The 16290-nt window shown below is 36.6% G+C and overlaps 1 protein-coding gene across 6 annotated transcripts in view; it reads left to right on the top strand.

Moving 5' to 3' along the window:
- RNF217 (ring finger protein 217) overlaps window positions 1-16290 on the top strand; it is a 144538-nt gene that overhangs the window by 91150 nt on the left and 37098 nt on the right. For 5 of the 6 annotated variants that reach the window (XR_010413755.1, XR_010413754.1, XM_045865476.3 and 2 more), the window contains exon 3: window positions 8395-8559. Coding sequence is in view for 4 of the 6 variants with exons in the window: in XM_045865476.3 (XP_045721432.1) it covers window positions 8395-8559 (165 nt within the window). In the remaining 2 variants the exon portion in view is untranslated. Of the gene's footprint in view, window positions 1-8394; window positions 8560-9963; window positions 11000-16290 lie in introns of those variants that run through there. The other variant, XM_045865477.3, reaches the window with a different exon arrangement.

Here is a 16290-nt window from a genome sequence, read left to right on the forward strand (position 1 = left end):
TGTGCTTTAATGACGCTCATGTGATGCCTGGTGACAGACACATCCCCAGCACCTGAATTTTTTCTCCATAGCAACTATCATCTGGGATTTTATGGTGTTATCGTGTGGTTATTTGCTTAAAGTCTCTCCCCCTGGTCTCTAGGAGGCCAAGTCCAGGCTTGCTGACTGCTGAGAAGCTGTGTCAAGCCCTGTGTCTGATAGACTGCACTCTCAAATTATATTTGTTGAAGAACTAATAAATGGGCCAATGCATATATAATAACATGTACTGTAGTCAATGTGGGTAGATAATGCTGAGAGCACTGGGAGAAAAAAGGACAGGAGAGACTGAAAAGACTTCAATAAGAGTAAACTAAGCTTTGAAATGCTCAATTTGCCAAGCTGGAAAAGGTGGGTCAGAGCACTGGCTTCCAACTCTATTTAAACTCAGTCTGCCACATACAAGCTCTGCCCCTGTGAGTACAGTTTTCACATGTTTCACTGGGGTTAGTAATACCTGTCAGAAGGGCAGAGTAAGGATTAAACAGGGTCCCACATGTAAAGTGCTTAACACCATGACTGACGCATCCTAAATGCTCAACACTTGCTAGAAATTATTATGTTTGCTCTCATTATTAGGCACGGGCCACAGAATGAGCAATCCTGGGTTATTGGGAAAGAGATAGAGGAGTCAAGAAGAAGACAGGTAGAATAAAAGACTGGGTGACTGACGGATGGTGGGAGTAAAGGAGGGATGATATTGACTCTGTCTTGAAGAACAGGCTTGGGGAGTGCAAAACAAATTTGGTTTGAAATGTATTGATGATGTTAAGTTTGAAAACCCTTTGGGGCTTCAAAGAGATCTCTAAGAAGCGTGGATCTTATGAGGAGGGATCTGTTGGCAAGTATTAAGGCAGGGGAAAATGACTGAATTCACAGAAATGGATAAAACATGTTCTGAGAGGTAGAGAAGGTTATAGATTTTCATGAAAAAGAGGAGAGAATTACAAATGATTAAATGTAGTCATTATATGCCTAGGAGTTGTACTGAGGTAGGGGCAGTTCTTGGTTTCCTTCCTATTTCCCAGTGTAGACCAAGAAATTGCCCCCTTTCATACTGATTTGGACTAAGTTGAAGGGCATGCATAAATCAACGCAGGGAATGTGTTAGAGGTCATTTTCTTTATGGTTTCCTTGAGGCAAAACTAATATAAACCCCACTCTTCTTCCCACAGATGATGAACAGAACCTTGAAAATTCACTGAATGGTGTTTTGATTCATTGTAAGGTGAAAGAAAAAAACCAGTAAAATGTCCTGGGGAAACTCCCTCTGTGTTCTTACCTTATACAGTTAGCAGTGCTTTTTCCCTCTCTTTTAATTATTAAACCCTCTGGGTAGAAATCACATTTTATAAAACTGCAAATACATTATTTCCTTGTGTGGTAAAAGAACTTTTCTAAGGTCTTTATAATCAAATCAATGGGTGTGTTGTTCTTAATTAATGTACTTTAAAACGTGCTTAAGTGGAAGGCTGGAATTCTGGTAATACTCAATTTACCCTCTTCCTGTGTCTATTACTCAACCCTCTCTGACCTGTCCTGTACTCTAGAAAGTTGACTCTTTGAACTTCTTTTCCAGACTCCCTTACATCTTGATTCCTGTTTGGGTTCAGCCAACTGTTGCCATTGGCAGGAGACAAGAGGGCAGAAGGAGAAAGCAGTAGATGCATTACCTTCTCACTCCCTTCCTAATTCAGTACAAAGCTCTGGCAGTAGCTATGTCCCTCTAGGACTACCTCCCACTAGGTGGTCCCTCCCCCATATTTCTAATTCTCACTGGGTTGGAGAAACCTCTTTCTCCCTTTGTCTCCTTGGGCCTAAGAGTGACAGTGGCTTCCCACTATTTCTGCTTCTGGGACCCTGCCAATCCTTTGTTCAGATCCCAGCTGCACATCTTCAGTTGTGCCTCCAGCAAACAATTTTCATTTATACTGATCAATCAATATTCTCAAGCTTTCTTTTATTAAAGATAATTTGAGAATTTTTTCCCGTGTGTGAAAATGTTCAACAGTTTCCTATGAAAGTGTGGCTAGCATGCTGCTTTGCTCTTTGGTTTTTCCCCCGACGCCATCACTTTAAGTTGACAATATTTACAAACTGAGAATCAGATTGTGCATGAGCCCTGCAAGATCAGTTCATCCTATGACACACACCACTTTCTCTTGGCATTAATGCATCATTGATGTTAGGGGCTGTAGAAAACAAGTGTCACTTCTTAAATGATTGTGCTAGCATAGATTTGGGAAGGAGATAAAGATGAAGTTGTCTAGCCTGGTTTAAAGAAGTCAGCTTAAACAAAGGGTGTGTTATACATGCTAACTTTGAAAAAATGTGTAATACCCAGCTATGATGCAGATCTACCAAATTTTATTAGGATGCATTTTCTCTCTAGTTACTAATGAGGTGCTTTGCTAAAGTTGTTCTTTGTTTCCTTTATTGATGTATAAATTAGCCATAATATTTTATGGAGTCTTTACTTGAACTTCTAACAACAAAGACCAAATACTAGAATTCGTTTAGTATCTTAACCAACATCTGATGTTTAAAAAAAAACTACAATAATTGTAATAATCAAGGCTCATAGCTACCATAAATTGACCTACAATGGGATTGAAAACTGTTGGGGTTTTTTGCTTCACCACATCATCCCTTGGGTCTTCTGCACAAGAGACAAGCTCAAGAATCATTTCTCTCTGATGACATGCTGAAGAGTGGGTAAAAGTAAGCCAAGTCTGATGCTCATTAGGAAATGGTCTGGAAGATGTTAGGGCAATGGATTTCTCATGTACCATGCTCTGCATTCCTACCTTGCCATATTTACCCTCTCAGATCTGTATGGGAACCTAATGCAACAGTCTACATGTGCATAACATGACAAAATACCTGCAGGTGGCCATTCAGACACTGATTAAACACTTCCATTTTTAAGAAACTTTCTACTCGGAGAATCATTCCCTTCCATTTTGAAAGAATTCATTGTTATCTTCAGGCTGAGCTCTATCCCTTGCATAGCCTTACTATGTTGTGTTCAGAAGAGATGTCTTGTTGAGAATGGGATGATGCCATACTGCTCTGGCTAGTGAGTTTGGACTACACAAATCAGGGCAGAATCTTCCAGTATCATTTATATGCATCTATGAAGAGATAGGTCCTCAGATAAGAAATAAATTCAGACAGATACTTCTCTGGGCCTTGCTTTCTAGGTTTAAAGGAAGAGTCAATAAATGCTTAAAGGTGTTTCCAGGCAGCAGAAGCAAAATAGATTGGTATGAAACAAAAGGAGCCTGGAAACCAATATGAGGGATGTCGGTAAGGCTATTTATATGAATAACCACTACAACTCCATATAGGTTATCTTGTTGTGTGTTAACTGTTTTGGGGGGTTTTTTGTTTGTTTGTTTGTTTGTTGTCCTCATTTGATCCCCGACCTTTAGGAAAGTTTCCCTTTCGTTTTCTGGTTTAGTTTCAGCTATGCTGTGAGAAATTAAGGCAAAGGTCACTGGACCACATTTGGACTATGTTCAGGGAACAGGGAATGTAAATATAAGACTAAGTGAACTTTGTTTATTGGACACTTCAGCAAGGCTCAGGACTGAAGCAGCTGAAATGACATCTCAGTTTGGGCCCCACGAGAACACTTGCTATCTCCCTAGTGCTCTAGGTGTTTTCAGGCCTCTGTGGAAGCTTAGGCTGGGCCCTCGGCATGGAAGTGTTACCCCATCACTGGCCCCAATGACATTCCACTCAGCCTTCAAGGCCACCTTCTCTCTGAACATTAGCCTTCCAGTCTTCCCTAAAGCACCTTTCCCATTTGTCCCATTTGTCCAAACTTCTATTTTACCAGTAATTACATGGTTTCATAGCTCTCTGGGTTTGTATCTGCCTGTCTTCAATAAGTTCCTTGAGGATAAGTATTTTCATTCTTTTTTATGTGCCTAAAATCAGTACACTCAGTACTTGCTACTTGAGGTGCTCAATAAATATTCGTTGAATGGGCAAATGAATTGATGAATATGTTTCATTATTGCATATCTGTCTTACCCTGTAGTTCTAATAAAGCAAATTCTTCTTGGAAGACTGAGTTAACTCATTTCTGCAATGCTGCATTTCAACATAGATATTGTCTGATATTTTAAGTTTGATAAGTAATGATTTCTTGATTTGTTTAAAATAATTATGTTTATAGGAGTGTATAGAATTTAGGCAAAAAAAGACATTTCTGGGGTCCTCTTTGGTTTGGAACTCTGTTTTTATTTTGTGGGTTATTTTTTTATTCAGCATGAACTGTCAAGAGAAAATACCATTTGCTTAGGGCAAGTCGGTGGGTTTAACTTGTCATCTGAGTGTCATGGTAGCCCAGAGTTCTGGAAAAACTAAAAGAATTCAGAAGTTTAAAATGTAATACAAAGGTTTTTTTTTAATCTTTCATGGATTCTGGGACAAGTTAATCAAGATTCTTAACTCTGATAACTTTATTCTTGAAACACTTGCAGCCCTGTCTCTTGTAGAAGACTTTGACCGTGATAATGATGCTCAGTAAAATGTCACATAGATAAAATACTTAGTAAACATCATCTGGTAATCTAAGAAGTAAGGATACCATCTCAGCCACTGGTCATAAATTAGATATGTTGTTTTTTCTTTGAATTCATTTAGTGTTAGCCAATATGTAGTACTTGCTGTGTGCAAAACAATTCATTTTACAAATAACTTTGAGGGCCTACCGTAAGCCAGAAGTTCCACGTTACTTATCTCAGGAAACACGGGATACCTGAGACAGCTTTTGTAACCTCAGTGAGCTTGTAGCCTGTCAAAGAGATTAGACATCTACATGTTGAATGTGAGCTCTCTAAGATACTGAATCTGTTTGGGAAGAGAGGGAAGACATCTCGAAGCAAGTAGCATTTGGTCAGGATAAGATTTCAATGGACAGATTGTGTTGATTGGACTTTCTCCAATTACAAAAGGCAGAGATGTACTCCCTCTCAAGCTACCTCAGTTTCTGAGCTTTACTGCGAGTCTCCACAGGAAGAAGGAAGGGCAGGACAGCAGCCTCAGCCGCCACTGAGGCAGGCCCCCCGGAGAACTGGTCACTGGCTCTAGTAGCATGAGAGCCCCTCTGTTGTGTCACTAGATGTGAACGTCAGTTGTTCCCTTCTCTTGTGATCTGCACTATGGTCACTCAGCTTTTCTTGTCTTTGTCTCCACAACAAAGGTAAAGTGTACGTGTATCCCCATTTCACACCTTAAGAGAAGAAAATCTGTCTTGCCTCATCTCTGTTCAACAATGAGCACCCTAGTGCACAAAGCTCATGCCAGCCACCACGTAGGCTGCTTGCCAGCCAGAGGAGACATGCTTTTGCTCAGCGCCTCCTCCCTGGTGGAATCAGCTGTGGCCGGGGAGACGGGGTCACATGGTAAAGAGCAGACCTTCTCAAAGTTTAGCATGCATATGAATCACCAGGAGATCTTGTGAGAATGCAGAGTCTGATTCAGGAGGTGTGGCTGTGACATGATTTTTTTGTTTCCAGCGAACTCCCAGGTGGTGCCGATGTTGGTGCTCCTCGGACCACACTTTGAGTAACAAGCACGGAACACAGTGACCTCTGTGTGACTCTAATTACTCAGAAGGCGGGCAATCTGTGTGGGAGGTCTGTGGTTGTGAGATGGCGTTTCATGTGGAGGAATAAGTATTGAAAAAGGAGTGGAGGAAGGTGCAGCATTGATGCCCGTATGTGTTTTTATATAAGGCCAATTTTGAATATGGTTAAGGCCACAATGGAATAAGGCATCTTCAGACCAGAAAGTTAGAATTTAGACCATTCAGAACAACAGGGTTGTTGGGGTTGCCTATTAGTCCTTTTATTATCTTAGTCCAGAGCAAAGCAATAGTTATTTTAATGTTTTCAGTGGGAGACAGTAAGCAGTTGGGTCTGAATTTGAATTATTCATCTTCACGTGAGAGCTTGCAGCAAAACGTTTTTCACAGTTTGCCACGGAGTCCGGGTTGTTGGTGAAGATTGGCAGTAGGATCTGCTGTGGGACTTCGCTGTTTGTTGCACAAAGTTGGGAGCCAGAATCACTGTTATAGACACCTAAGTATCAGATTCCTTATCATTCTGGTATGTTAGGAGAATCACACATTTCTAACGTCTTCATTAGGGATCCATAGGGGTGATAGTTTAGCACTTGGTCACAAGGATCCTTAAACCATTGTGATGTCCAGTACCCACAATTAATCCCAGTGTCAAAGTGCTCTTTCAATCACTCTTCTATCCACTGCAAAAATACAGTCTGACTGACTGATTGAAAACCAAAGAGGTTTTTTTTCTTATTTGACAGTGCTAGAGGTCAGTGACTTAGAACTACTAATAATGTTGAATAGAAGAGAACTTGGTTAAATATTCAAGCCCTTCTGAGATAATGGCAGGTGCGTGAGGAAAAGCAAGTCTTTCTGACGTCTTCCCCATTTCACTCAATACATCCAAAAATTGCATTCACAGAGGCCCCATGCGGCATTTACATTTATTACTCATTGTTTGAGGACGTGGGGGAATGGTCATTTTATATTCTTTTATTATCTGGAGTTTACCCACTTCAACTCATTGTTCTTACTTTAAAATAACTTATTTTAACTTTAATGACCAGAGAAGGCAAAAATGTTGATTTTAAATGACCAACTAGTAACATGCCTCTTTTTTTTTTTTTTACCCAAGAGTCTCCTAGTTTATGTAAATAAAATTTTGAAAAGGATTTTCAAAATTCACTGTATGTTGGTAGTCATATAGAGTTCTGATTTACTGAGTAGCTTAACCACATGACCTTTGATTTCTACATTTTGGTTTTCAATTGCCAAAGAAAGAATACTCTTTAATATGAGGGAGGGTTTGGCAAAGTGAAAAGAATGATCACTTTGGAGCCAGACAAACCTATGTTTAAATTGCTTCTTAACACCAGCTTGCTGTGTCACTTTGGGCAAGTTATTTAACCTCTGTGAGTCTTAGTTTTCTTATCTGTAAACTTGTGATTGTACCTACTTTGTAGCATTATTTTGTGGGTAAAAATAAATACTGCATGTCATGCAGCAGTATAACAATTCCAGATGACAGAATTTCAATAAATAAATAGACATGATGTCTAAAATTTTATGACAAAATACTCTTTTGTTTTGATATAAATTAAAAGCAAAAGTACTTTTGTTACTTCATATTTACATAGGAAGAACATTACTTATTCTTGACATTAGTGAGAACTGCCCTGCTTTGAGTGGTAAACATAAGAGCTGTGATTATAATTGCTCCTTGGTTAACCTGTATATTGGAAACTTTGTTGTCAAAAAAGGGTTTTCTGAAAAAGTAAGTAGTGATATTGTCAACAGTTTACCAAAAGAAATTCTAACTAATCTTCAAAGTGTAGTCAGTAAATTCATTCATGCTGCGTGAAATAATATACAGGAGCACAGAGAAGAGTACTTACCAGTGTTGTTCATAGTGAGACATTTTATTCATTCGCTTTAATCAAACAGGGCCGAGAAAGTCAAATTATGCCCATATGTTCTTAGAGAGTGAAGACCAGAAATCCTGTATGAGAATGGGATACTTCACTGTCATTCAAAATAAAGAAAGTCAGATAAAATGTCTTCCATGTCAAGTGGAAGACAGATATTTTCAATGGATGTAAATACACACTCTCACGTAGTGAAAATATGAAGACGTCTTTTTGATGGTTTCCTAGGTACAGGCCACAGGCTCACCATACGAATATATGTATAATACGATCTTTTGTATTGATTTTATAATTAACTTCCCTTAGGTTAATAGCAAATGAAGCATATCCTTTATTTAAAATGGTACTTCCTAGCAAATGCTGGTATATAGTTTATTTGCCAGTGTGTTTTTCATTTGATGGAGCATCTTTGAGGCTTTGATTTTATAAAAGTGAATGAAGCCATTGGTAAGAAGAGCAATTAAAATGCCTGGGAAATTGGTTCAAGGGAAAGCTGAATTTAAGGGCAGCAGTCTGAATGTGTAGATTAGGGGCATTGTGAACCTTCAGGTTTTACCCTGTGCTTCAATCTAGAAGATTTTCATAAGGCCAAAATGATTTCCAGAATGGCCCAGTGTTTCATTCCAGTATAGTGTACAAACGGCCTTATCATCCATACCATCCATATCTTTCCTCCTTTAATAATATAAGAGTCACATCTTCTTGTAGCTTAATCTTGTAGAGGGAGCAGTATTTTAAATCTGGACAAATTACAGCCTTTTAGCTAATTTCCTCAAGCATCATCGTTCTTATCCTTTTAAATACTCTCAGTATGTCTACTAGTGCTTAATATTACTTTTCCTTATACAGATCCAGTGCCCCACTTGCCAATTCGTCTGGTGTTTTAAGTGCCACTCTCCTTGGCATGAAGGTGTTAACTGCAAGGAGTACAAAAAAGGGGACAAATTGTTGCGTCACTGGGCCAGCGAAATTGAGCATGGACAGAGAAATGCCCAGAAGTGTCCAAAGTGCAAGGTGAGATAACTAACCTTTATGAAAGAAAAGAAATGTGTGCAACTGGATATCATTGAACAGTAATATTTATAATATTAAAATGAATTACGTGCATAACTTTCTTTTTTAAATTTATTTGAGAGAGAGAGAGAGCATGTGTGCAAGTTGGGGGAGGGACACAGGGAGAGGGAGAGAGAATCTCAAGCAGACTGCTTGCTGAACGTGGAGACTGGTCTGGGGCTTGATCTCATGACCCTGAGATCATGACCTGAGCCGAAATCAAGAGTCGGTCGCTTAACCGATTGATCCACCCCGGCACCCCAACGTGCATGACTTTCTTAATGCAGATGTGGAGAAAAAGAATATTTGCTGCTTCATTTTAGAAGAGTAATTATATTACCTAACTAAATGGAATATTTTATGTATAAGCAATGTATATTCTTCTTATTTGCATTATACTTCAAAATGTAAGAAGGCTACATATAATTACTGATTTTAAACTTAAGAGTTTTTATTTTCCATTTAAAAATGGGAATGTGTGTACAGGGAAAATCCAGCATGGAAATGATATAAAAGTATTATTTCTAGTGCCACATGCACTATAATCACTTCTCAATTAGGCAGGCTCTGAATCCTGGCAATCCTTTGCTTTTCTTTCCCTCTTTCATTGCTTATCACTTTAGGATTACAATAAGCTGATCATTTGCTTTTTGTAAATCGTAGAAGCTAGTAGTTGAAGTCAGGACTTGGGGATTTTATGAATCCCATTTTTCATTTTTCTCTTGATTATCATGCAGGAAATCAAGAGTTAACAGGCATTTCAGCTAAAATTTAGATGTTGAAAGCCAATCATGCAAACAGCCAGGGAAGACTCACCTACAGAGAAATCAGCAAGTAAATCCAGCCAGAAAACTATGGATTTGATACTTACAGGATAGAGATCTGTTGAAATTTGAGGTTTTTTTCTCAAAGCTCACTTCAGAAAACTATATGTGTGTATATGCATAGGTACACCCTACCATATATGTTTTCCATTTTTTGCCAAATTAATCTTTAGAAATCATTCTGCAATTCCTTCCTGGAGACTTAGCACCAGATAAATAAAATTTCAGTTCTCAGAAAATGGTTAAAAATCAATCCTTGTAAGTCCAACTTGAAGTCGTAAAGTATATTCCGAAGCTTATTAATGAGCATAAATACAATGCACAGATTCACTGTATTAGGTTCGCATACAAGTTTATACATATAGTAAGTAAAAGTATTGCCTGAAATAGCATGTTGCATTCTTAGCATTTGAAAAAAATTGTGAAATAGTTTTGATGACCTGGTTCTCTTAAAAGCGATGTCTAAAGAACTTTGAGCTAAAGCTTTCTTTGTTTTCCCTGTGGAAGGCAAATTCATCCACAATTATCCTTTTGATTTCAGGGTTGTTCCAGATCACTGCATCAATTGCTCAGTACATTTATTTTTCATCCATTGAAGAACAATGAGAAAATGAGGCCTTTCCCCCTTGCTCTTGCCTTTCCAGTTTATTCAAAGCTGCTACTCAGTTTCAACTAAATAAAGACCAGTAGGAATTTAGGAGTGCTGTTAAGTCATTCCATTTAGCACTTTATTTGAAAGTATACTTTATATTTCTCTGGAAAGCTGTGAAAACAATTACCAGTTAGCCTGGCTCCAAGACTGTATGCTGAATGAGCAATGCAGCATTATACATTGAGGAAATTCTGAATGAATGGAGGTAATACATAAAAACATACAGGGGTTACTGTAATCCTTCAATCCAACATTAAACGGATTCTGATATATAGAGAGAAAAAGCAGCCAACTGTAAGGAGTTTTCTGAATGCACTAACAACTTCCCACAGTTTTAACAAATACAGATAAACAGTTAAGAGAAAGCACACATGTTGGTTGCTTTTTGAAGTAATTGCTAAAATGTTGGGGCTTGAAAAGGAATTCACTTTTAAATAGCTGGAAAGAAAGGAGCCAAGGAACCATGGAATCCGTTTACATGACTGGTGTGTAACAGAGAATCTACCTTCTGGTGAGATTCAGGTCCCATACAATTTATGTCAATTTAAGTCTTATTTTAGGGCTTGTTTTGGATACAAATGGTTCAGTTTTCCTTTTCTTTTATGCGTACGACTTTATATCTTTGCATTTTCTTAACTGTGATTTTGTTGTTGTTTTTGTTGTTGCTGTTGTTGGACCTTAAAATTACTTTCTCCCATGAAACATTTCTATTCTTATAACAGAAATCCATGAGGAGATATTCCTCAATGACTTAATGTTTGTCTTATACTCCAAGGCTTTGCTTTCATAAATAATCCTTTAAAATTTATAAATATAACATGCTGGAAAATAAATAAATATGAAGCAAGTTAAACTAAATGGCTATGCATGTATAGTAGAAATCAGTGTTGAACTAACAGAAGTGAAAATATGTACGTTAAATGATTTCTTTTTGATTCTAAAAATAAATTAAAATAAAATTTATAAATAAAAAAATATATATATATTCTACATAATGAATTGATGGTGTTCCTCTTGAATATAACTTTTTTTCCCGATTTTGGATCTTTTAAAGCTTATATTTCTAAAGATAGAATCATTGGGTTAAAGGGTATCAATGTTTTTGGTATTTGGTACCAATTTACTTTCTAAAAGATTGAAACAGTTTATAATACACCAGAAAAACTTGAAGACATGTTTCTATGTAAGCATTTCTGATTACCATTTCAAGTATTTTTAAAATGCTATTTTAGTGGTTTAAAAATATTTTGTTCTTATATTTTGAATCTCCTTGTTTGCTTTTACATCAAATATAAATTCATGTACTTTTTAGTTTGTAATGCCCCTTTTGAGTTTTCTGTGCATATTCTTTGCCCATTTGTATGGATCAGGTTAGGGCATATTTTTTGGTATCAGATTATATGAACTCTTTGTTTGAAAGTATTAACTTCTTTTCTGGCATTTTTCTCTCCTATCTTCTGTTACTTTCTTTTTATATCAATGATAGTTTGGGTTTTTGTTTTTGTTTTTCTTTTTTTACTTTTTTTTTTTTTTACTGTGTGTATTTAAAAAATTTTTAGTTTGACCAAATATCATTCTTTTTGGGTGGATACACAAACACATATCATATTTATACACATTTTATATATTTACATACACTTTGTAAATATTTTGTTCCTAAGCTTAGAAAGTTATCTATCAACCAAAAGTTTGATAAAACAGCTCATTTTCTTCCCTTTCTTTTAACTATTTGATTTCTAAATAATTTTAACTCTTTAATCTAACCATAACTTATTTTGATGTTTACTATGCATTGAATACCTATTCTAATTTTTTCCAAATTAAGACAATCTAACCTAATTGTTTATTAAATAATTCTCCTCCTACCCATTGATTTGTAATTTTTCTCTAACCATATGTTAAATTAATATATATAAAAGTCTGTCTAAGACAAATACTGTATGATTTCACTCCATATATAGAATTTAAGAAACAAAACAGATGAACATAGGGGAAAGAAAAAAAAGAGAGAGGGAGGCAAACTATAAAACAGACTAACTATAGAGAATAAACTGAGGGGTGATGGAGGAGAGGTAGGTGGAGGAGATGGGCTGTAGTAGTAAGGAGGGCCCCTTGTGATCATTGGGTGTTGTGTGTGATGAATCACTAAATTCTACTCCTGAAACTAATATTACACTATTTGTTAACTAACTAGAATTTAAATAAAAACTTGAAACATAAAAAAATGTCTCTCTTCTAAACTCCCTAATCTTGCTGCTGCTAATTTTTCAAGAAAATTCTGTGATTATATTGGTGAGTGTTAAATGATTAGGCTTTTGTAAAAGATATCCATCCAAACACATTTTGATAACCTATAAATTCATTATTTTAGTTAGCATTCCAAATAAAAAACTTCGCTTATAAATGTCTCCCATAATGAGTTTTTACCATTTGCTCAAGTGGAAAGATCAGTTTAATATATGGTATAATATTATGAAGAGATTTGACTTATGCTGAGAAGTCAAAATTATTATTTATAATTGAATTTTGGCAGATGACCAGAATTAGTATTGAAATATTTTTCTTCCACAAGTGATTAAGATGCTTATTCATAGTGGGATTTTTTCTTTTATAGTAAGGTAAAAATATAGAAATGTTTCTGGAAGTTATTTATTTATAAGACATTTTTATAAAAAATTAATAGCAGCATAGTAAGATTAACTTTACCTAGCCATTTTTATTTAAATCTCATTGCTTCTTAATTCATACTATTCTCCACTTATGAGACACTACTTTTTACCTTTTTTAAAAAATATTTATTTATTTATTTTAGAGAGAGTGTGTGCGAGTATGCATATGCATGTGCGCCACGGCGGGAGGAGGGGCAGAGGGAGAGGGAAAGTCAAGCAGACTCCCCGCAGAGTGGGAAGTCCGACCAGGGCTGAATCTCACAGCCCTGAGACCATGACCTGAGCCAAAATCAGGAATCAAACACAACCTACGGAGCCACCCAGGCAGCCCAGTGCTATTTTTTATCTTAAAAAAAATTTTTTTTTTTAAGATTTTATTTATTTGCCAGAGAGAGAACGAGAGACAGAGAGCATGAGAGGGAGGAGGGTCAGAGGGAGAAGCAGACTCCCTGCTGAGCAGGGAGCCCAACGTGGGACTCGATCCTGGGACTCCAGGATCATGACCTGAGCCGAAGGCAGTCGCTTAACCAACTGAGCCACCCAGGCGCCCTATTTTTTATCTTAAAAACATGTTTTCTGTCTTATATAAATTCTTAGCCTACAGAAAATATATGTTAATTTTAAAATGTCTTTCTTGAACATAGTTACTACAAAACTAAGTCTGGTTTATGATAATTTTTAGTTTAAATTTAAAGCAAGCAGGACATCAGTTTTGTTGAAGGAATTAAAATATTTGTTCAATTTCATGTAAAAATTCATTTTGAGACTATGTCTTACAGCACAGATTAGATATTAAATTCTGAGTTAATAAGAAAAAGAATTGCTAATCCAAAGAAAATGAAAAGTGAGATGCACACCTAAAAATTAAGAAACATAAGATAATACAAAACAAATGAGTAAACACATTTTATAGGCAATTTCACATATATACTTTAGATTTAAATTGTAATGAAGTTTCTTGGAAACAATATTGAGTCAAATGGTGCTGTTTGTATCATGGTGAAAACAAAAATTTACCATCTTAACCATTTTTAAGTGCAAATGGTGTTTTATTATGTTTTCATTTAAAAGTTCAAAATAGGGGTGCAGTTGTTAAGCGTCTGCCTTTGGCTCAGGTCATGATCCCAGGGTTCTGAGATCAAGCCCTGCATCGGGCTCCATGCTTGGTGGGAAACCCGCTTCTCCCTCTCCCACTCCCCCTGCTTGTGTTCCTGCTCTCGCTATCTCTCTCTGTCAAATAAATAAATAAAATCTTTAAAAAATAAAAATTAAAAAAAAGTTCAAAATGGTGTATATCAAAAGTGTATATCATTATGGTTCTATACTGGTAGAGTAATATAGCACTAACTAAATTAAAAGCAAAAGACAAAGTAATCTATTTTATTGTTTTCTTTTTTCCAAAAAGTGGCTATGACATATAATCTTATTGCTGAACACATACTTTTTTTTTTAAGATTTTATTTATTTATTTGACAGAGAGACAGTGAGAGAGGCAATACAAGCAGGGGAAGTGGGAGAGGGAGAAGTAGGCCTCCCACTGAGCAGGGAGCCCAATGTAGGGCTCGATTCTGGGACTCCAGGATCATGACCTGAGCCAAAGGCAGACAATCAATGACTGAACCACCCAGGCGCCCCTGAACACATGCTTTTTAAAAAATCTGTTTATTTTAGGAAATTTTAAAATAAATATTTAATTTATTAAAAATTTGTTGTCAAGTGATAGCAAAACCCCAGCTGGATGTTTCTAAAGGCATGAATAATTGTAGATTTTAAAAGAAGAATTAGAAATATCTAATATTGTCTAATATTTTAATAAGCTTCATTTTAGATAAAAACAGTTATAAGCCTTCAAGAATGTGGATGAAAACTTTGCAAAAATGATTAATGATCTAGTCTTCTGGTTATTCCCAAAAGTTTTAATATTAGTCAGTTAGCGTTGTCTTAACCAGAGTTTGATTGTTAGCCATATCGTGTTTTTCCTTTGTGAAGTGTTGACTTGTTAAAACTCCATTTTTCCAAAGGCCAGTTTTCTGCCTTCTGAGTATATTTTTTTAACAAATGTACTTTCTTTTTTAAAAAAATATTTTATTTATTTATTTGACAGAGAGAGACACAGCGAAAGAGGGAACACAAGCAGGGGAAATGGGAGAGGGAGAAGCAGGCTTCCCATGGAGAAAGGAGCTCAATGCGGGGCTCAATCCCAGGACCCTGGGACCATGACCTGAGCTGAAGGCAGACACTTAGGAGACTGAGCCACCCAGGTGCCCCACAAACGTACTTTTAAAAGAGAGGTGGACACACCTTTAGACCCTTTTACCCAATAATGTGTGGCAGGCCAGTTTAAAGCAAGCAAGAGGTTAAACAATTGTATAAAAAAAGCAGTATATATAAAGGCAGTGTTATCTCTTCAAAAATATTTCTGAAACAAATATTATACTATGTTAACATTATTACATGTGGATGGTGAATCCATTTATGCCTGTTACATTATTAACTTTAATTTTTAAAATGTTTGGAATAGTTTGTGATTAAAAATAAGTGAAATCTAACAAGGGAACCGAAGGATGATAACATCATAGCTTTTTGATGCCATTCAACCATCTCTATTTGCCTGCACAACCTCTAAGGATTTGGCTGTTACATATTTTTCCCTTCCTCGGGTAAAAGTTAAATGTTGCTCAGCATACTGGGCTTTCTAAACCAAAATTAGTGTTAATATTTCTCAAAATGGTCGGCTTTTTTTTTAAGATTTATTTACTTATTCAAGAGGGAGAGAGAGAGTGGGGGGGGGGTAGGGGCCTAGGGAGAATGACAAAGGGAATCCCAAGCACACGGAGAGATGAGTCAAGAGTCGAGAGTCAGAAGCTTATTAACCCACTGAGCAACCCAGAAGCCCCGGTCACCTTTCTTTAATTTGGAAAATTGAAGAAGAATTCCTCAAACATCCCTCCCCCAAATTACCTTCTCACTTAATGTCAGATTAGAGAAATATTTAAGTAAACATTTGTGTAATGTGGGAGCAAATCTAGTCACAAGTGACTAGATTACATGCAGCTGACCACCTTAATTTTCTTCTTGTGTAAATAATCTCACATCTCTGTTTAGGGCACTTTACAAGACATTGAAGAAAGATAATTAACTGGGAAATTAAATATTTTCATAGGCTAATATATAATGTGATTGATGATTAATGGGTAAATAAGTCATTTATTTTATTCCAGGGTCAACATACTCCATATTTCTAGGTAACAGGACAGTCACTTTTCTTTTCTTTTTTGAAGATTTTATTTATTTATTTGAGAGAGACAGAGAGAGAGAGAGAGAGCATGAGCTGGGAGGGCGGGGCGGGCAGAGAGAGAGGGAGAAGCAGGCTCCTAGCTGAGCCGGGAACCCAACCTGGGGCTGGATCCTAGGACCTTGAGATCATGACCTGAGCTGAAGGCAGACAGTTAACCCACTAAGCCACCCAGGCGCCTCCGTCATTTTTCCTTTTTTTTTAAAGATTTTATTTATTTATTTGAGACAGAGAGAATGAGCTAGAGACAGA

Source organism: Mirounga angustirostris, unplaced genomic scaffold, assembly GCF_029215605.1.
Source record: "Mirounga angustirostris isolate CCGP_5_RB_7025 unplaced genomic scaffold, mMirAng1.0.hap1 SCAF_8, whole genome shotgun sequence".
NCBI classification, from domain to species: Eukaryota; Metazoa; Chordata; class Mammalia; order Carnivora; family Phocidae; genus Mirounga; species Mirounga angustirostris.